This window comes from Rhinatrema bivittatum, chromosome 16, assembly GCF_901001135.1.
Source record: "Rhinatrema bivittatum chromosome 16, aRhiBiv1.1, whole genome shotgun sequence".
Classification (NCBI taxonomy): Eukaryota; Metazoa; Chordata; class Amphibia; order Gymnophiona; family Rhinatrematidae; genus Rhinatrema; species Rhinatrema bivittatum.
In genome coordinates, this window is record NC_042630.1 from 68,388,942 (window position 1) to 68,411,330 (window position 22,389).

The following is a 22,389-nucleotide window of genomic DNA, read 5'->3' on the forward strand; positions in this document are numbered from 1 at the left end:
ACCCTGGAGGGTGGAAAGGAGCAGAAGGGCCCCCGTGGAGTGGGTACCCCGAGCTCTAGGAATCAGCGTATACCCCGGAGGGTAGTAGGAGGTGTTCCAAGCGGGTAGCTTAGAACATAACAAATGCAAAGTGATGTATATAGGGAAAAATAACCCATGCTCTAGTTACATGATGTTAGGTTCTATCTTAGGAGCTACCACCCAGGAAAGAGATCTAGGCGTCATAGTGGATAATACATTGAAATCATTGGCTCAGTGTGCTGCAGCGGTCAAAAAAGCAAACAATATTCAGAGATATTAGGAAGGGAATGGCGAATAAAATGGTGGATGTCATAATGCCTCTGTATCACTCCTTGGTGAGTCCACACTTTGAATACTGTGGGAAGCTCTGGTTGCCACATGTCAAAAATGATACAGTTGCACTGGAGAAAGTACAGAGAAGGGCGACCAAAATGATATGGGGCATGGAACGGCTCCCCTATCAGGAAAGGCTAAAGAGGTTAGGGCTGTTCAGCCTGGAGAAGATATGGCATCCACATGGGGACCCTTCATCTTTAATAAAACTGGAGAAGCAAAAACTATTGAAAAAATCGTTCATAAACAATTAATAGAACACTTAGAATCCAACAATATCTTATATCCAAACCAATTTGGCTTCCGTCAATATTTGAATACAGAAACACTTTTATTATCATTAACTGATACAGTTTTAAAAGGTTTTGACTCTGGACAAAAATATATTCTAGTTTTATTAGACGTGTCTGCGGCATTTGATACGATAGATCATAATATTTTAATATTAATATTAAAAGAAATTGGCCTTATACATAAAACCCTTGATTGGATAGTGTCTTTCTTATAACAAAGATCCTTTCAAGTGAAAATAGGAAATAATTGCTTCGATAAAATTCAACTTCAAACTGGTGTCCCATAAGGGTCCGCTTTATCGACAACCCTGTTTAATATTTATCTTCTTCCAGTGTGTCATCTCTTAGCAAGTTTAAGTCTAAATTTTTATATCTATGCTGATGAAACTCAGCTTCTTATACCTATTCTTGACACTATTGAACAAACATTTAAATTATAAACATCTATCTCGGAGCCATCAACCAATTACTATGACATATGAAATTAGCCCTAAATATGGAAAAAACGGAAATGATTCTCCTTGACAGAAAATTAAAAGATAGTTTCGCTAGTACAAACAATACCCTTTTATTACCCAATAATATTAAACTAGTATTATCTGAATCAGTCAAAGACTTAAGAATTACCATTGATTGTCAGCTAAATTTTAAAAAACATATTTCTCTTAAATTACGAGAAGGATATTATAAATTGTTGGTGTTGTGAAAGTTGAAACCGCTTTTAGATGTTAATGATTTCCGATTGGTGCTGCAAGCTTTGATATTTTCATCTTTGGACTATTGTAATTCCCTTCTCTTAGGCCTTCCACAATCTACTTTGTGCCCTTTACAAGTGCTTCAGAACTCTGCAAGGGTTTTAACAAATTGTAAGAAACGTGAACATATCACCCCTGTTTTAATCAATCTGCATTGGCTGCCAATAACACAAAGAATACAGTACAAAGCTTGTTGTATACTATAGAAAGCGATTTATGGACAAAAAACAGACTGGCTGAATTTCCTAATCCGGTTACATGTCCCGCAGAGATCCTTAAGATCGGCGAATAAAGGACTTCTTCAAATTCCATCTGTGAACTCTGCCCATCTTATATTAATACGAGAGAGATCCATTTCAATTGCAGGTCCATGCATTTGGAACACTATGCCTGTGGCATTGCATTTAGAGTCAGAGTTTAAAGCTTTTAAAAAAAAGCTCTAAAAACATGGCTTTTCGAACAGGCTTATGTTGATTATCTTGAAAAAAAGGACTAATGGGTATAGAGAAGCATTTTTATCATCTTTGGTTTATGTTCATTTATCAATACTTTATTAACAATTGTATTTTTTATCATATTTTAGTGCAACTTTTAGATATTTTATTTTGATTTTATAACATGTAAACCGTTGTGATGTATATTATGAACGATGGTATACAAGAATCTTTAAATAAAATAAATGTTTAGTTTAGTTTATTGGCGTTTATATACCGATGTATCAGACGAACCTTCCCACCGGTTTACAAAAATTACAACATATTCAGAAATACAATAATTCGTAAAATAGTAACAGCTAAAAACTACACAGGGTAAAGGAAATAAATTAGCTGTTAATACAATAAACCAAACATATAAAAACTCATAAAACAGGAGTCAAATTAAAATAAACATAATAAAAAGATAAAATGAAATATATAGTGAAACAGCAGTAAAAATATAAAATAATAATAATAATGGTAGCCCGTCAATAGAGTCAAGAGCTATGTGTAAACTCGCCGTTTTCTGCTCATTTGTAGCATTTCATGTTCTTATTGGCATTCTGATCTGTATTTTCGTACTCTGTAAAAGCACATTTAAATAGCCATGTCTTTAATTCGGATTTAAATTGCTTTTTTTCTGTGGCCAGTCTCAATGGAGTTGGTAAAGAGTTCCAAAGTTCTGTTCCAGCAATAGATAAAGCACACTCCCTTACGTGGCTTAGCCTAGCAGATCTGATGGTGGGAACTGATAGGAGACCTTTATCAACTGATCGCAAGTTCCTCTGCGGTACATGAAGGCGCACTGATGTATTGAGTCATTCAGTATGTTCTCCATAAATGACATTGTGAATTAAACAAGCAACTTTATACTGAATGCAATACTGAATTGGAAGCCAATGCAATTTAGTTAATGTTGGGGTAATATGATCACATTTTCTCTGACCTGTTAAAATTCGTGCAGTGGCATTCTGTAAAACCTGAAGAGGGCGAATGCTAGACATCGGTAAACCAAGAAGCAAGGAATTACAGTAGTCTAAATTAGCAAAAATAAGAGACTGTAAAACAGACCTAAAGTCTGTGAATTCTAAAAAAGGTTTTAGCCTACGCAAAATTAACAATTTGTAATAACCATCTTTCAGCTTTGTGGAAATATGTTTTTTTAAAAAGAAAACTCAGTATCGATAATGACACCTAAATCGTGAGTATTAAAACATGGATTTATTTTTATATTATCGGTAAAAGTCGAAGTAGGAATACTGCTAAAATGGCATTTGCGTTCTAGCAACAAAATTTCTGTTTTATTGGTATTTAAGATTAAACGTAAGTGCTGAAGTAATTTTTTTAGTGAAGAAATATAAATTTTAATGAGCTCTAACGTGTCTTCTATAGAGGTTTCTATAGAAACTAAAAATTGAATGTCGTCTGCATACAAATAAAATTTCAAACCTAAGCCGTTTAAAAAATGACAGATAGGTAAAACATATACATTAAAAAGTGAGGCAGATAATGTAGATCCTTGGGGGACAGCTGTGGCTAAAGTGACTTTTTCCGAAGTAACATTATTCATTTTTACTTGATACGATAAATAAATAAATAAATAAACTAGAAAGGGAAGTGGGCAGGTTTCGTAAGGACTGACATCCTACTGATCTTTGAGAACACCTATTCTTTTTCACTCAACACACAATAAAGCTCTGGAATTTGTTGCCAGAGGATGTGGTTAGTGCAGTTAGTGTAGCTGGTTTCAAAAAAGGTTTGGATTAGTTCTTGGAGGAGAAATCCATTAACTGCTATTAATCAAGTTTACTTAGGGAATAGCCACTGCTATTAATTGCATCAGTAGCATGGGATCTTCTTGGTGTTTGGGTAATTGCCAGGTTCTTGTGGCCTGGTTTGGCCTCTGTTGGAAACAGGATGCTGGGCTTGATGGACCCTTGGTCTGACCCAGCATGGCAATGTCTTATGTTCTTATCACCTGGAATGGGGAGGTAGGAGAGACTTAAAAGTTCCAAATGAAAGTGTCTTATCGCAAGCCTTAGGATTTTATACCTTCTATTTCTCTCCTACAGAATGTGCAACTATTATGCTGTTTCCCTCCACTGTAAACCACAATGCCTTTTGTCAATAGTTCCACAATCTTCACAGTTACTATCCACAGTGAAAAAGTAGTATTTATTTCATACCTTGGTTGACTGAGCAACAGCCTCATCACTCTTACAGTCCCTAAAAGCGCTAATTTTCATGGCTTTTAGACCTTAAAGTGGTCACACCTTGGCTCTTAGACACAAAGCCCAAGCTACAGCATCATTATCTAAACATCCAGTCACACAAGCCAGCCCCCAGTTTTTTTTACCTGCTAGAATGACAAGGTCAGCATCCTTCAGGGCTTCCTTGCGGTTCTGTCGAATGTGGACCGGGCTGTTTCTTCCCATCATTCCTCTGGCCATGCCTCCCAAGAAGCAGGGAATACTTAGAGTTTCCAAAACTGTTCTGCAGATGACGAGAGAGACATGGTCACATATTGATTCTGTGGTTAATCCAGGATTCAAGAGTGGCAATCACAGAGTCACTCAAGAGTCATGGATAAGCCACAGAATCAAAATGCTGACTTCTGAGACACAATTTTCCATTTCCACTGCTTTCCCTTCTGGTTTACAAAACTTTTAGAAATATTTGTATTTATATTCCTCAAATTACTATATCAAGAATGCACAGAATTAGAAACTGAAGATATACATTGTAACATCCCAGGAGAAACACACACAAACAAACCTCAAGGCTGGCATGACCCACTGTGCAAACTGTGCATTTGCACAGGACTGCAACAACAAGGGGCTGTTATGGGCTGAAAAGAAATGCTTAATACAGACAGGCTAGAAGAGAAACATCTTTTATTGAAAAAAATCTAATGAGATATTTTATGATGAGCCACTTACACATTACCATGAAGATGAAACAGGAAGAAGTTTCAAAAAATGTTTACTGATACAAAAAATTAAATAGGTGAGAACTTCTAATCTATTTACAAATGAGTTAGCTGCTTAGTTAATATATCATTCTTTTAATTTGTCAGTGCAAATTTCTTATCTCCGATATGCAAAATACTATTGGCTTGCAAAATGGGCCTAGATCTAAGAAGGGATGCAGGCACTGACCTTTAGTACACCTCTGTATTCCTGTGAACTTTTCAACAGTAGCTGCAGCTTTAGTCTCATCAGAAAATTCTTTTCTCATACTGCCTTTGCCTTGTAAACAATATATTCAATACTAAGCTCAGTGTAACACATATGGATGACGACTTATAATGTGGTTTAGATCCTTGCCCATTTCTCTTCTTCTTCATCGCCCTCAGATATACCTGTCACATACATTTTCATATGACTATGCAATGTTGCGGTCCCGACCGCCTCCACCCCCGTCAGGCTCGGGGCCTCTTACCTTCCCGGGGACCGCGGAGGGGGACACCCTGCTTCCAGACTACCGGACCGCATGGCTCCTCTGCTTCCCCGTGAGGACTCCCCGCGCGGCTCTGGCCTCGCTCCACTCAAGCCTGGGCTCTCTTGCCTTCTTCCTGTCCTCGGAGGACGCTTTGGTCCGCCCGGATCCAGCCACATGGCTCCGGCCTTGCCTCACGAAAACGCCGCCGAAGCCTCTCCAGACTCCGCCCACCTCGATGGCCGCGCGCGCGAGGGCTGGGTACTTCAGCCCAGGTACCCGGAAGTGCTGCTCCGCCCCCGAGGTGAGGTCACTCATCAGCTAGAGTATATAAGCAGACGCCAGATTTCCTCACTTTGCCTTGCAACGAGGTTCACACAGTTCCTCTGTGCCTTGAGTTGCTGCTTGTACTCTTGTCTCGCTCTTGATCCCTGGTTCTCGACTCCGGCTTGTTCCCGACGCTCCTGTTTGCTGCCTGCCTCGACCTCCGTTCGCCTACTGACTTTGGTCTCCAGTTCTGCTGCGGACTCTTGGCTTTTAACCCCGGCTTGTTCCAGACGCTCCTGCTTGCCGCCTGCCCCGACCTTGGTTTGGCTACCGACTTTGGACTCTAGTTCTGTCACTGACTCTTGGCCTTTTGACTCCAGCTGGTTCCTGGCGCTCCTGGTTTCTGCCTGCTTCGACCCCGGTCTGTCTTCTGACATTGGATTCCTGTCTTGCTGCTGACCCCTGGGGTTCGACCTCGGATTGCTCCTGATTTCCCTGCTGGCCTTTGGCTCCTACCCTGGCCCTGCTTGGACCTTGACCGCTAGGCTTGGCACGCCCACTTATCTCTGTTGTCAGCCAGGGCCCGACTCTCCGTCTGGCCTCTTACTCTTCCCAGGGATTATCATAGACTCTGAACTCCTGTTGCTGGTTCTCCTTTGCTCTTGTCCCAGTTTATACCAGCTACCTCCGAACGACTCTCGCCTGAGTCCCCGCGGTCGGTCCCTACGGGCGCCTCCTGGGGGGGGTACCGCACCGCGCGGGTGAAGACTTCTGCTATTCCTCACCAACTCTACCTACCGGCCTTCCTTATACCATCCTCCAGGCCAGCCCAAGGGACCACGACTCCGCCTGAGCGTAATAATGCAAAGCACCCTCACAGGGTCACATCCCACAGCCTAGCCTGCGGATGTAGTCTACGCAGTGCAGAATCTTGCTTATCCTATCCACTCCCCATTGCAACCCTCCCCAGCTGTCAGGCATTAATTTCCTGAGCTGTGGGGTGCCGGTCTTCTGGTATAAGGCACAAGGGGGCCTCTCTCTTTTCTTTCAGGTCGCTGTCTGGAACCGGTACTCACTCCTCGAGGGACCATGTTCCGGGACTCGCTGCCTGACCTTCACTTCTGCTTGGAAGATACCGCCGCCTACACCATCAGTGAGTTACCATCTATTTCTCTCAGAGCTGTTCCCTGGAACCAGGTTCTCACTCCTCGAGGGCCTGCCTCTATTCCAGCTTCTGTGTTACCTCCCGGGAGAAACCGCTGTGTGAGTAATCAACCAACGAGGCTCTATTCCAGAACCCTGTGTATGCTCCACTGTACTCACTATCTCAGTTTCTCTTCACTACAGCACAGCTATTGAGGGATCGCTGTTCCAGTGTCCTGAGGGACTACAAGCTCAGCCGGGCTTCATCTCTACTCACTACTGCCACCTCTGGTGGCTCCTCAACTCTGTTTAATAAAAGATAATTCTGTGCTGTGTGTCCTAAAGCTGAGCCTGACCTGTGGCCCCTCAGGGGACTTCCCCCTGTGGGCATGGTCAGCAGCCACAGTGTCAAAGGGTCCACCCAAAACCTTACAAACAATAACACTTGCTAACTTGTCTTAGCACAGGAGTGGTTAGGCTTAAGTACGGCGGTGCGCTGATGGCATCAGGGGGGGGGACGCCCCCGAGGTTCCCGCCATGACGTGTACTTAATAGGCCCTTGCAAGTGCGCGCCTAAGTAATCCCGGATGCAAGATGGAGGTCGGCATTGCCCATGCTGTCCCGGGGACGCCGGGAGGATCGGCATTGGCTGGTGGCTGCTGCTACTTGTCCAAGAAAGGCTGGTGCAGGAAAAAAAGAGGTGAGCATGAGAGGTCGCAGCCATCTGCGACCGGGAGTAACACATGCCCACATCGCAATGCCAATCCTCTTGCTGAAATTTCCACAGAATTCCAGAGTTTTGTGAGAGCCCTGTTTCTCCAATTAGGTGTAGCTGAACTATAGCCATCATATGTTATATCTCAGCCATACCAGAATCCCTGACTAATGAAACTACGAATGGGATAGAGAGTTAACAAACAGAAATACAGTCCCTTGCTGGAATAGTCTTACAAAAAACATGCTCTTGTCATGAACTTGTACACTTATGTTAATCTAACTGCACACTTTGAATTTTACTCATTGGTTGTAGTGTAGACAAAAGGCAATTGCCATTTCTAAACCTAAAGAAAATGATCAACACCACAACCAAAGATTGTTTCTATAGACTTCAGGTTCTAAAAAGACTCAAACCTCTACTATTTTTCCACGACTTCAGGACAGTTCTGCAAGCCTTGCTATTTGCCAAAATAGACTACTGCAGCGCTTTCCTCCTGGGTCTCCCTAACTCTACCACCAAGCCTCTACAGTTGATACAGAACGCCGCGGCAAGAATCCTGACCAACATCAACCATGGAGAACACATATCACCCATCCTCCGTAACTTACACTGGCTCCCAGTGAACTACAAAATCCTTCACAGATCACTCACCTTAATTCACAAATCCATCTACAATCACCTTCATCTTGAATTCCCTCTCAAACTCCATATCTCCAATAGACCGACTAGAGAAGTATACAAAGGAACCCTACAAGCCCCACCCACCAAAGCCACGCGCCTCATCTCGACCAAAGAGCGATCCTTCTCGACAGCAGGCCCAGCTATCTGGAACAACATCCCTTCAGACCTTAGGCTGGAACCCTGCCTCTTAACATTTAGGAAAAAACTTAAGACCTGGCTTTTCCGCCAAGCCTTCTCAGATCCCCCTGATACACACTAGTCGACCGAACATCCTTCATGAACAATGGATCTCTGTACTACCTTCAAGTACATAATAAGAGCCACCCCTGATTCATCAATTGTTTACACCCCTTGTTTACTGCGTTCTTAGGCCTTTCTTTCCAGCTGTCTATGCCTCCAAGTTTACCATCCTTGTTGAATGTAACTTTGTTCTTCCTGTTCAATCTATTGTTTTTGTTACAGTTCCCCAATTCGATGTAAACCGATCTGATATGGTCATTTAACCATGAAGGTCGGTATAGAAAAGTGTTAAATAAATAAATTTCCTACCCCTTCCCCTAGGGTGACTAATAATGAAAAATTGCAAATGATTTTTAATGTCATTATTTTCTAATGCAACTCTCTATTTCAAATGTTGACATATGTGCACAAAGGGCCAAGGAGCAGGTCCACCTGCAATAAGACTATCATTTTGTATTCTGATGGCTCAAGGCTTGGAACTGTTTTGACTGACTCAACCACAGTGGTCCTTCATATATTTGTCATTTGAATCAGTCATTATGTTAATTTTCCAAATGTCTTCTACTCCTTCAACAAACTACAGCTTATCCAATTAAAATAGGACCAGGATTGGGACTTCTTAACTATAAGCACCCAAACTGATTTAGAGGTTTGGAACAGAAACAGATGAGCATAATTGCTATTATTGCAGTTGCATTCATTTTCACTATCTTATACCTTGGCTTTCTATATATGATAAATCCCTACAGTAAGTACGCTGATAGTATATTACCCCTACTGAACTTTTTGATCTCCATTCAAAAAAGAAACTCTGAACTGTTCTTGTTGTCCACCTCCTTGGAGGAGAAAGGGGAATTCCAAATGTTACAGATCAACATCAACTAACATGAGATTAACCCAAAGCCTCCACTCTTATAGCAAGTCAGAGGTCTAACCAAACCCTCTGCTGCATGGGACCAACCTAAGACACAGGATGGAAGCCAGCGATACTGGAGCTTGAAACATATACTAAATATGACAAACAGGGGAATGTAGGGGTGTTTTGAGAGGAATTTCTAGGAAGCCAGACTACTGCGCAATGAAATTGCACTGAGCAAATTTGTAGAACTATCCAAGACTTCTGAAATGCTAAAAAGTATGCTAGAGGTTAACTAGTTTGTTAAAGATCCACACTGAGTTTTCATTTCAGCCCTCTGCGCTCAATATACAAGATATCATATGATTTACAAGAATCTAGTTTTAACAATACATATGAGATAAAATTATAATGCCAACCAGCTGGAAAAACGTTATGTAAACAAAGTAACCCATTGGTATGTAAGCTTTGGGGCGGTAACGTCTTAAGGGAGTGTAATGGATCAGAAAAGCTGAGCTGGTGTTTACTCTGCATTGTCTAGTAAGCCACACTACTTCTATTATGAGATAACTTATAATAAAAGACTAAAGATTTTTCTCTTACTGGTTGTTGGTATTCAGTATTTACTAGTGCCCCCAATATTAGGAGACATATATTAATATTTTATACAATTATCATCATCATGCTGAATTCCTAAACAATTCCAAGGTGGTCAGTAACAGACTTTTTTTTTATTATTACAGGCAGAACATCATTTTAAACCCCATGGTTTTTTTTGTCAGTCACTGTGGGAAAAATATTGTCTGCCAGGTTGAAAGTCAAGATTTTTTTTTTTTTACATTGGAGAAAAATATTCTAAAACCCCAGAATTGAGGAGGAAAAACTGAAAAGCAATTTATGTAAAGAAAACCTGACCAATGAAGGAACCTCACCACCAAAAATAAAAGAAGAAGTAAAGAGCACCATGGGATAAAGAGAGACTGAAGGGGCCTTAGAGCTGGTTCTGCATGTGCAGACAAGTTTTATAGGCTTTTCTAGTTATAGTTAGTGCATGTTTTATACCCAGATGCCTATATCTTTAACCACAGGTGGGTCTAACTTTCCTGCTTATCTATGGAGAAAACTTTGCCAATGTTCAACATATAAGACTAAGTAAACTGGCCAGTTTAGAAGTTGGAACACAAATATAAATAGTGAGAAATTGATTGAGAAATAGGTCTACTCTGATGAAAGACATGACCAGTAGGGTGCCCTAAGGATCAATGCTAGTTCTCGTCCTCCTCAATGTCTTTATATGTGGAATTGGGGAAAGGTTAGAAGGGAAATTATGTCTACTGATGATATGAAAATTTGCTAGGGAGTAGACATGCCAGAAAGGAAAACAGAGATATGATCTAGCAGGTTTCAATAAAGTTCCAGAAGGAAGCATTTTCAATAGAATGAAAAATTCAAAGGCAAGCGGTCATCATATGAAACTGAAGGAAGAAAGGCTTAAAAAAAAAAAAGAGAGAAAATACGTTTTCATTCGGTGTATAAAGAACACCTAGAACAGACTTCCAGCCGAGGTTATAGGAGCCAAGGCAATGGCAGAACATGCATGATGTGAGCAGATATTCAAAAGACCTAGGCACCTAACTTTAAAAGTTAAGCACCATGACTTCTGAATTAAAAGCTGTACCTAGGCTTAGTGCATAAATATGGGCACCTTAAATCACCAGGGGTCAATATTCAAAGCCATTTAATCAGATAACTCACAAGTGAAATACCAGCTTTTTGAATATCGGGGCACATCTGGCTAGATTAGTACTCTTTGAATATCAGGCTCGCAGGGACCTTCGTAGTAGAGGAAGAGAGACCACCACACAGAGCCAGCTGGTACAAATGAGCACACTAGGTAGACCTATTGGTGCTGTTTGGCCTGCATCTTCTCTGTTTCTATGTTTCTCAAGCTGGCAGCAAGAAAGTAGTTAAGGAAATGGTCATTAATAGCTACAATAAGTGGCACAAAATGTGTGAACTTTTAAGTGCTGAGAAGAGGTTTTTCCTTGTGGCATAAGGTAATTGGCTTTGGTCTTTGCCCTTCGCTCCCCCTGAGGCTTACCTACTGGTGGCAGCTCAGGACTCTTCAACCACTGGCAGATGGGGATGGGCTCTGCTGGCAGCCAGAGGCTTCTTCTTTCTCTTTGGCCACCAGCAGGTTGGGCTCATGCGCTCTTCATCCGCCAGTGGAATGGGTTCCTCCAGCAGCTCCAGGCTCTCTTCTTTCTGTTTGCCCACTGGCAGGATGGGCTCTGCCAGCGGCCTAGAGCTTGTGAGATTTTGCCATCCCCACCCTCAATGTCTGACACTCTAGGCAATCACCTCGTTCAGCTAATGTGGATAAGCTGATGTCACATAATCCTCCTCAGAAGAGGGGAATTGTTACCTGTGGACAGCAGCTAAGAAATACAAGTCTATCAACTGCAGAAGGGTAATACCTGGTTCTAATGCACTTTGCATGAAGCGGCTTGCTCCACTGGTAATATTTCCAAAGAATCAATATCAGAAGAAGGGTAAGATGATTTAAACATTTTATTCGTACATTTAGAAAGACTTTCTTCTCCTTACAGAAGCACAAGGCCCAGCATGATTCTTAAGACCAAGGGCTATGTGCTAAGGCTCAGTTATGTCACATTAACTACGCCAGTTTTTGCTGCAGTTGGGATCCTTTTTAACCTAAAAGCAGAAATTGGAGGACCTGAACAATAATGGATCACAGCTGCACAAATAGTTGGAGCAACTGATAGAATACAAACCACCCCAGCAGTATAAACATGGAGAAAAGTAACAAATGATGAGAGAATAGCTACCATTTTAAGCAGGGGCAATAAAGAGATTTGACTGACAGACCTTGTCCTTCTGTAAGGAGAAGCGAATCTTTCTAAATGTACGAATAAAAGACTAAATGAAAAGAATGAAAAGAAAAACGATGGGGTGATTAAAAATGCAGTTACAATATAAGTGAGCAGTCACCGTTGGCTGTACACTACCTCAGCTGCTCTACAGGTGTTGGGGGCAGTGTGACCTGACTGCCCAGAACAAGTACTGGCTTCTTGGCTCGACTCAACAGCTCGCAACACTGCTGCACCTGCAGGAAAAAAAGCACAGAGACTAATGTCTTGTCTTCTATACTATTTAATCATTAAGTTTAGGATTGTCTGCAGGCCTCCGATCCTGTGATTAACATTTAGCACCTGTATTAATCACGAGGATAGGATCCTGTATTAGCCAAACCTGTGGGATGCAAATCAGGCAGAATACTAGCAATGGCTTCAGGATGAAAATTATCAGGAGAGATTCCATGTCAGTGAATGATAGATTAAAAAGCATGCATACTGTGACAATGCAGTTTAAAACTACTGATTTTATGCTACAGCAGCCAAACAGTGATGTCAGCATGTCAAATCCATTCTGTAAGTAGGGGCAAGATAGCATAAGCAACTGATGGGTAAAACAAAAATAGAAGCTAAAAAAAGTACAAACAAGAAAACAGAGAAAGAAGCTCAGTAAATGTAAATTACCACTAAAAACACAGCTATATCTCTCTGCAGACATAAGGGACTTTTTCATACATTTGAGTAGATCTGCAATAACTCCAGCAAATCCAATTATAATCATTAGCCTGACTTGAAGACAGTGCATAATGTGCAAAATTATAAACATACATCAGAGCAGAAAAAATAATTCCACAACACTTGTAGTTCAGACAATTTCAATTAAAAAAACATTTAAAGCCTAGGATCAACATGGCCCATGCTTTGGCACCCCACCGTCAGGGTATGAGGTCTAAGAACTCAATGATCTTGAGTTGGACCCAGATTATTTAAAAATCTGAATTGAACTGACATGTTCTGGGGTGGGAGCCAAGGTCAACACAAGCTGCATTTTAAAGATTACCTCAACTAAAGAAGGGAGATCAGAGGTTACAAGGGGGAGTACACAGTCATATGCTGCCCTAGTCCTCTGGAATAAAGCCACAAGGGAAATTTGCCTCTCACTGTTCTGTAGTTTAGACACACATTAAAAACACAGCTGTTTGGGGGTCCGGCTGAGAGCTGAAGGGACATCTTGCCGCCCTGATTAGAGGCTTGGGAAGTGAAATACCTGCTAATTTCCATCGAGCAGTGAGTAACTAAAGATCAGCGATTACCAGCTGCTGAGCCCGAGCCCCTATGTCATCATCCGGAGCCCGGGTCTTTAAAACCCGAGAGACGCCGGCGCACAGCCGACGCCGGCGCGCGGCTTAGACCGGCTTTGACTGGGATTTGACTGGTAACCGGAATTATCAAAGGTTTAATGGGCCGTAAGAGGAAAGCCAGATTTGCCACTTCTTCACCAGCAGTGATTACAAGAACTGGACCCATGGATGCCCACGTGAGTCGGCAGGGACCGCCAAGAATGGACAGCTTGCGAGACTCGTCTGAAGCCTCGCTCAGTCCAGGCAATGCAGCAACTCCCCCTCAACCACACGAGGATCCGAGAGATGGACAACTGGATGAAAAGGAGTCATCCAACGTGAGTGCAAATATGGTGCATGTTGCGGTGGATGTGCCTGATCCCTCTAATTGCCTCAAAGATTCTTTAGTTGAGGCACAAGAAGGGAACCTAGTTGTGACCATTGGTAATACACAGATTAGTTCTGTGGATTCTTCCAATGTGACCCTCTCGGACTTGTGGAGGGTACTGGTAAAACTGGACTTGAATTTGACTCAAGTTAATTCCTCTCTCACATCATTGGTTAATGTAAATAGAACCTCAATTTTGGAACAAGGTAAAAGATTGAGTGTGCTAGAAGTAATGTTGAATGAAGTTTCGGGGAAAATAAATAACATGCAAAATTTGGAAAATGTATTAATTAGAGATAACACCTTAATACATACTGATTTGGAAAATTTAGAGAATTTGGTAAGAGCAAAAAATTTAAGACTGGTTAATTTTCCAATGACCAGATTATTGTCCCCTAGAGAGATGCTAATAAAATATCTAAAAGAGATCTTAATGTACGAAGAGAAAGATATACCAACTTTCTCTAAGATACATTATTTTGTATCTAGATTTGATATAAAAAAATAGGATAAATGAGGAAAGCAGCATGGGAATTACTACATTCTTAGACGAATCAATAGATGCTATAAATAAAAGAGCAACTCTCTTTGTATCTTTTATGGCTGAGAGAGATAAGGAATGTTTATTGGAGAAATTTTTTAGAAATAAGGACCTGCAATTTTGTGGTAATTTATATGTTCCCAGATGTTTCTAGACCTACGCAGGTCCGTAGGAAACAGTTCCTAGCACTGAAAAGGAAAATCCTGGAAATTGGAGCAACGTTTTATTTGAGATATCCTTCTAGATGTTTTATAAATTTCCAGGGTAAGAAATTCAGTTTCAATGAACCGTTACAGCTAGAAAATTTCCTGAAAGATAAACCAAGTCCCAATTGTAACCAAGAATTGATGCTTGGAGATGCAATAGAAGTTAAAGAAGATGGTGCCCCTTCATATTATGAGTAATTATGGAAGTTTATTTGTCTTATACAGGTCCCCCTCCATTATTGTTTCTAACTTGGGAAATCTTGGATATTTATATATTGTTTAGTTATATAATTATTTTTGTGTTTCCAAGCTAGGATTATTAATAGAAATGTGAAGTAACATATTTTGTGTTTTATGTGTAATTTTGGAAAATTAATAAAGAAATAATTGAAAAAAAAACCCCCAAAAAACCACAGCTGTTTATTTAGGTCTGAGGATTAAATAGTTTTTAAAAGAATGCATAAGTTTAATTTCATAAGAACATAAAATATGCCATTAAGGTCAGCATCCAGACTCTGAAAGTGGCCGGTCACAAGTAGCCAGCAGATCCCAAAAAGTCGATGCATTTCTTGTTGCTCACTCCCAGGGATCGTCTACCTGGCTAACAGTCTTTCATAGACCTTTCATCCAAGAACTTGCCCAGACCTCTTTTAAACCCTATGCTAGTTGACTTGACCATATCTTCGGGCAACAGATTCCACAACCTGATTGGGTATTGATTTGTTTTAAATTTGTTTATTTTATTTATTTTTAACTTTTATATACCGAGGTTCCTATATGCGATACAGATCACTCCGGTTTACAAAAAACTGCAACTTCGCTCAAAGGCAGTACATGAAACAAGTAAATACAAGAACTGATACAGCTAGCACATAAAACAAGTGAATGCAAGAACTGGTACAAGGAACTTAAACTGAAACAGTCTATGATATGATGCTTAAGATATGATACTTAACTTATGATATGAATTTGACAGCAAAGTCTATGATATGATACGTTCCGGGGACCGGGGCAGGAAACTTGATGGGAGAGTATATACAATCAAAAAGAAGCGTGTATCGTGTACTGGTAAAGGTAATGAAACTTGGATTAGAGTATGCACAATTAGAATGGGTGAATGTACATGAGGAGCTAATAAGACTTTTGTTAAACCAAGGACGATGATAAGTGAGAGAACAATGCGGGCTGGACAGGACTGATATTAAACCCAGGCCAAGGTTAGGTGTCCGGGAAAGCTTGAATGAAAAGCCAAGTTTTTAGTGTTTTTTTTTTTAAAGCCGAGGGGCATGGTTCATTTGCTGGTCATTAGTTTCACAGAATATCCACTTGTTTTAGTATTATTTAAAAAAGTAAATAACCATCCTTCATTTACCTGTTCCATCCCACTCAAACGTCTATCATATCCCCTCTCACCTCTCACTTTTCCAAGCTGAAAAGCCGTAACCTGTTTATATCTTTTTCTTAGGGAGGGGCCTTTCCATCCCCTGCATCAGTTTCATTGCCCTCCTCTGTACTTTTTCTAGTTCTGTCATGTCTTTCATGAGATGGGGAGACCAGAACTGCACACAGTATTCAAGATACAGTCAAACCATGGCTTGATGATATTCTCTGTTTTATTCCCATTCTTTTTTCACTGCTGCCACCCACTGAGCTGAGGACTCCAAGATCCTTTTTCCTGGGCTCAGCATTATACACCTATACTTGGGATTATTTTTCTTTGTACATCACTTTTTATTTATATTTCATCTGCTATACAGATTCCCAGTCGCCTAGTCTTGCAAGGTCTTTCTGTAACTCCTAACAATCTGCTTCTGTTTTAATAAATTTGATCACCTCAATCATTGTTCCCTTTTTCAGATCACTTATAAATATGTCAAACAGCAGAATTCCCAGTACAAATCTCTGAAGTATACAACTGATGACCTTTCTCCATTTGGAAAACTATTTAATCCTACACACTGTTTCTAGTCTTTTAACCAGTTACCAATTGTCCTAGAAATGCTGAGTGGCAAAAATCCACTGAGATCTTAGGGTCCATTGGACTCTTCAACTGTGAAGATGCGCTATAGGAATAACACGTACAATCAAAGACAGAAGGACCACAACCTGAACATGTTCTCTGCAGATATCTGCTGACTCATTCCAATTCTCTTTGCAGTGGATATCAACATGTTAATCCACTTCTGGGAAAAGGGCTTTCACCCAATTCTCAACTATTAGAACTCTTATAAATCCAATTAAGGTGATAGCAATTTCAAAACTCAGATGGTTTGCTTATTAATTCTGTGGCAACTTGAGCTGTTGTCTTGACCAACAAATCATTCAGGTAGGGAAAAATATGCACACGTACACACATATACCAACTGGCATATGTGCGCAGGCACCATCGCAAGGCATTTTGTACATACGCTGGGTGCAGAAGTAAGGCCAAAAAGCAGTAGACAATATAATGGAAGTGTGTTTTCTTATTGAAAATCTGAGATACATCCTGAGAGCAGAAAGATGTGGGTGTAAGGGTCATTGTAGCTTAGAGAGCACAGCCAGCCTCCCCTTTTTCTAGAAGAGAAAATATGGTACCGAGAGAAATCCTGGTGAGCTTTACCTTACCATGTATCTTTTTAATGCTTTCTGGTCAAGGATAGGCATTGTAGGCTCAGGAATACCTGGAGAAAAATCCCATACTCTTAATCCTGATAAACCTGGTTTGACCCCATGGGTCTAAGAGGAAGCTTTTCTTTCAGTAGGTCCTGGTGCCAACAGGGTGCCCAAGTGCTTCTCAGTGGGTGATTTGAAGGAATATTGAATAGGTGTACTCCCTTCCGATTATGCTGAAAATCTAAAGACATTCTGAGCTAAAGTTTTTATTTTATTTATTTATTTATAGCTTTTATATACCGGCATTCGTAAAACACATCATGTCGGTTTACAGGTAACTGAGAAAGGAAATTACAATGAACACTGAAAGAGGGATAGCTAGATAGAAGATGTAGGAAACTTTTTTTTTTTTTTTATACTGCTAACGAGCGTCGTAGAACTTGGTTAGAAAATCAACATGAACTAATAAAATTGGTTAAATAATCAACATTAACTAAAAAACAATCTTAAGTTGATATATGAAATTTTGTACAATAGAAGGTAAGGCAGAAGAATTTTGGGGGGGGGGGGGGGGGAGTGGGGAGGGGAAAGGAGCGGAGGGAAGGGGGGAAATGGTAGGGATGGGTGTGATGCGAGGGAAACTGTGGCATTTTAGAGGAGGAGTATTAAGGAGAGAGTCTACATAAAGTGAGCTTTCCCTCTCACTGAAAGGTTCTGACACAGATACTAGAATTTGGGCTATGCTCTCCCTGATCCAGTCATAGCCATGCACAGGTCATGGTTGGGCTATGGCTTTTAGGCCCTGTTGCCCAGGTGACAGACTGAGAGAGGAGGAAGGGGTGAAAGGGCATGAGAAGCATTTCCTCCCTCTTTATCTTTCCATTTGTAAGTTCTGTGGTTGTAGATGTAGGTTACAGTGGTAGTGGAAAGGGCACGCAGAGGTCTTATCACCAAGCCACTGCTTCCTTGACCTTATTGTGAAAGAGGTCTACTCCATGTCATGGTATTCAAAAAGACATAGGTCGAGGGGGGTGCTATAGTGCCAGCTTCAAGATGGCAGCTTAGTCGCTGAGCTCCTTTACCCTCCCTTTAGAGTTATTAATTTTTCTTAAGGTAAATAAAGATTTGTATTTCTTAAAAGCAGTTATATTTATGTACCTGCATTAGCCTGGAAGATGTCAGGCTGATAAGCTTCTCTCCTGAGAGTCGCGGGTAGTCAGATGTGCTATGGAAATGATCTGAGCCTGATCAACTCAGATCAGATAGGTGGCACCTGTGAGCTGCATTACAACTGAACACTGAGCTTAAAAATCACAAGATCAAGTTATTAATGTTTGCAGGGGCAATAGAGGGATCACCACCCTTCGCCTACAGAAATAAAGCCTTTTTGCTAAATGTTTATAGCAACCTGAAAGTTGTGATTAGGCTGAGGAAAGAGGACAGAGAAACAATAAAAAGGTCACTGACTTGACCTCGACCCTGCAGCCATTTGTTAATATTTACAGGAATAATTAAAGAAATTCATTGTCCTTGTAAAACCTGAAAGTTGTGATTAGGCTGAGGGATAGGCATAGGTCCATCACAGGACTGTATAAAAAGTGATTAGAACGGTCAGAAATCAATTCTCTTCAAGCAACAGACTTCTGGAAGTAGCAAGCAGATTCCTTGGGCACTTATATACAACATTGTAAGGAATGTATTCTTGGTATCATATATCATTGACTCTTACATGAGCCTTAGGAGCAATATATAAACTGGATATCCAGTTTAACATATTTGGTCAAAGTTCAACCACTTCAAAGTGGCAACCAAGGAGGGCCTTTCGACCCGATCAAACACTTTTTCTGCGTCTAGGCATAGAAAAAAAGAGTAGAGTTATGTTCTTTAGCCTTATACACCAAATTAACTGCCTGCTTAATATTATCCACTCCCTGCCATCCATGAACAAAGCCTCACTGATCCCTATGAACCAGCTTGGGCAAAAATCTTTCAATTTGGCTTGCCAAAATTTTTCCAAAGATCTTTATATTATAGTTAAAGGAGGGATATCAGTCTATAGGAAGTATACTTTTGTGAATTTTTTCCATCCTTGGGAATCATAGCAATGGAAGCCAGCATCTTAGAGTCCAGGAGAGTATTCTTCTTCAATATCCCATTGGAAAACTCATCCAATTTAGGTATAAGGACTGGAGCAAATGTCTTATAGTAATTGAGGGTAAAACCATCCTCATATGAGGATTTCTCAGTTCTTATGGTTTTAATGGCCTTGTCTATTTCAAAGTGTTACATTTTTCCCTTCATTACTTTGGCATCATCCTGCACAAGAGAGATCCGCTGGACCCCCTTCAAAAAAGTTGCTATATGAGATTCCATTCAGCTGACTCCAGGGAATATAGCCTAATCTAATAGGAAGCAAAAGATGCTGCTATAACCAGGAGGTTGTTGCCCCTCATCCGCCTCTATTTCCTTTATAAATATATTTCTAACTAGCGGTACCCGGCCACGCGTTGCAGTGGCAGAGTCAGGTTCTTTACCCTCCCTACCCTTTCCCCTTGCTCATTTACCTCAGTCACTCATCCTCCTCCCCCTTGGTCACTCACCCCTCCTTCCCTCCCCTGTCCCCACTCCAACTCTCTCTCCTCACACTCACCTCCCCCCTCATTCTCCCTCCCCTCACTGTCACCTCCCCGCGCCTACTGCCTACCCTTCAGATCAGAAAACCTTTGTCTTTCTATTTCTGTGGGAACCCCCCCCAATCCCAACCCTTTAAATCAAATAATAACCCCCCACCCTCCTGCCCCCCTCCCAAGACCTGGGAAATTAAAATTGTTGGTGCTACATGTGGTCTGTCCCTGGGCGTCTGTGCGCGTTATGTAGCCAAATAGGGGAGTGCCTAACCAAATTTGCACTTCCAAATTTGTTTTGTGGTCTGGGGAGGGCTATTTTGGTGCGTTCCCGAGACCGTGCAAGTTTAGTGTATGTATTTGTGTGTGAACCTCCCCCTTCCCCCAAAAAACAACCCTATGAGAAAAGTTCTCTTAAACTAACCACCCCACACTCTCCTGCCCCTCCCCCCCAGCCCTGCGAAAAACAGTAGCCCCCCCTGCCCCCCCCAGAGTTGCTGATGAATGAAACCTGCCCAATAAACTCATTACCACCCCCCACCCTCCAGACCCCCCGAGACCTGATAAAAATGTCAGTCGGTGGAGTGGGCGTTCAGAAGCGGTCCGGGAGCGATGCATTGGCGTTGGTCCGTCGGCTGCGAGCACTGAAACGGGTTCAGACGACCCTTTGCCCTTACTATGTCAGTGGGGTGAAACAATGGCAGCGGTAGGTCCTCTGACATAGTAAGGGCAAAGGTCTGCCGGCTGCCAGTCCTGAAAATGGCGCAGAGGGGCCCTCGCCCTTACTATGTCACATGGGCTACTGCCACCATTGGTGTCCCCGAGTGGCATAGTAAGGGAAAGGGCCGTCGGCGCCATGTTGATTGCTGGCAGCCGACGGCCGTAGTGCAGGAGATGTGTCCCGGACCGGTCCTGGCCCCCTGCTGGAGCCTCCCGGACTTCTGTCAGGTTTTGTGTGTGTTGTGAGGGACTGGGAAGTAAATAAATTTGGCATGTGTGTGGGGGTGTGTGAGGAGGGTGGTGGGTGTATTTTATCTGTAAAGGAAATAGTTATCTTCTGGCGAAAAAAGTGTGCGAATGTGTTAAAATGGAAGTGAAACGTGGACCTGGACTGGCGAAATGATTAGTGTAGCGAGTGTTAGTGTAAGGTGTAACAGATGGCGCTTACGTCCAGCAGATGTCGCTGTTTTCTCGAAACAATTTTTAAACCTATTTTACCTGTCACAGGTGTGACATATCTGTAATGTAAGTACAGAAGAACCTTCTGGTATGCGAAATGAAGGTTGTGTCCAAATTTGAAAGCAATCTGTTCAGTGGTTTCTGAGATTAGCAATTTTGTCCAAACTATTTAACATTTTTATTTATATAGATAAGCAAATTAAGACTTTGAGCTAATAATCTATCCATTGTATTCCCTTGGTCATAAAGAGGTCCATAAGAACATAAGAAATTGCCATGCTGGGTCAGACCAAGGGTCCATCAAGCCCAGCATCCTGTTTCCAACAAAGGCCAAACCAGGCCACAAGAACCTGGCAATTACCCAAACACTAAGAAGATCCCATACCACTGATGCAATTAATAGCAGTGGCTATTCCCTAAGTAAATCAGCTAGTTAGCCAGATAAACTAGTGCAGCTGCTCTGCTGAATATATACAACTATCTTAAAGTTAGCTGGATAAATTTATCTAGATAAGTTTATCTAGGCCAGCATAGTGACTTTGCAACCAGAGATGCTGAAACCAACACCGCGCCCCCCCCGCCCCCATGTAGTGGCATGCCCTGCTAAAGACTTGAATTTGAGCAGACTTCTGAAGGAACTAAATGTTAGGTAAGAAAGACTTCACCTATACCAGTTGCCTCCCCCACAGGTTGAGCCTTTGGGTTCTGCAGCCAGCAGAGCTTGAGTGAGTCCCTAGAGAGATCAAGAGAGAAAAAGAGTCCAAAGAAACACTGGAGTCAGGACAGGCAGCAGATTAGAGATACCAAGGGCAGGTTCAAGGCGGGTGTCAAACAATCATTTTTATTTATTTAGATTTTTATATTCTGCTTTTTGGCACTTTAAGTTGTACATCAAAGCAGATTACATTCAGGTATTTATAGGTATTTCTCTATCCCTACAGGGCTTACAATCTAATTTTGTACCTGAGGCAACAGAGGGTAAAGTCTAGGAAGAAGGTTAATGCTTGGCTTTTTTCATCATAGCCTGGATATATAAATTGTGCTGAAAGGGTTAACCTTAGGATTTTTATGTATTAAGAATTTTTTTATTGTTTTTTATCTGATTATATGTATATGTACAGTGATTGTATTTTTCTGAATTAAAAGGAATTATCTATGGTGCAACCTAAGGGGAACGTGGGTTGGTATTGGTGAAGCTCCAGCCGGCCTCCATCTTCTAGCCTGCTCCGCCACCCGACGGTGGGGACCCGTAGGGCTTGCCCTGTGGGTAGCTCCAAACCCACCTCGGGCCAAGGGTTCACCATCAGCGCAACACAGACTGATGGGGAATTAAAGATATTTGCAGAAAATGGACTTGATTTAGCAAGAATATTTAATTTCATTTACAGTGAAGTAAAATCTGTATCTTGTCAGAACAGG

At 41.5% G+C, this 22,389-nt stretch overlaps 1 protein-coding gene across 2 annotated transcripts in view; it reads right to left on the reverse strand.

Moving 5' to 3' along the window:
• The window catches only part of ILVBL (ilvB acetolactate synthase like), a 233,149-nt gene that overhangs the window by 92,645 nt on the left and 118,115 nt on the right, over positions 1-22,389 (reverse strand). For both annotated transcript variants that reach the window (XM_029580271.1, XM_029580272.1), the window contains exons 8-9: positions 12,251-12,348; positions 4,235-4,371 (exon numbers count right to left, since the gene is read on the reverse strand). In XM_029580271.1, the coding sequence (XP_029436131.1) occupies positions 4,235-4,371; positions 12,251-12,348 (235 nt within the window). The remainder of the gene's footprint in view (positions 1-4,234; positions 4,372-12,250; positions 12,349-22,389) is intronic.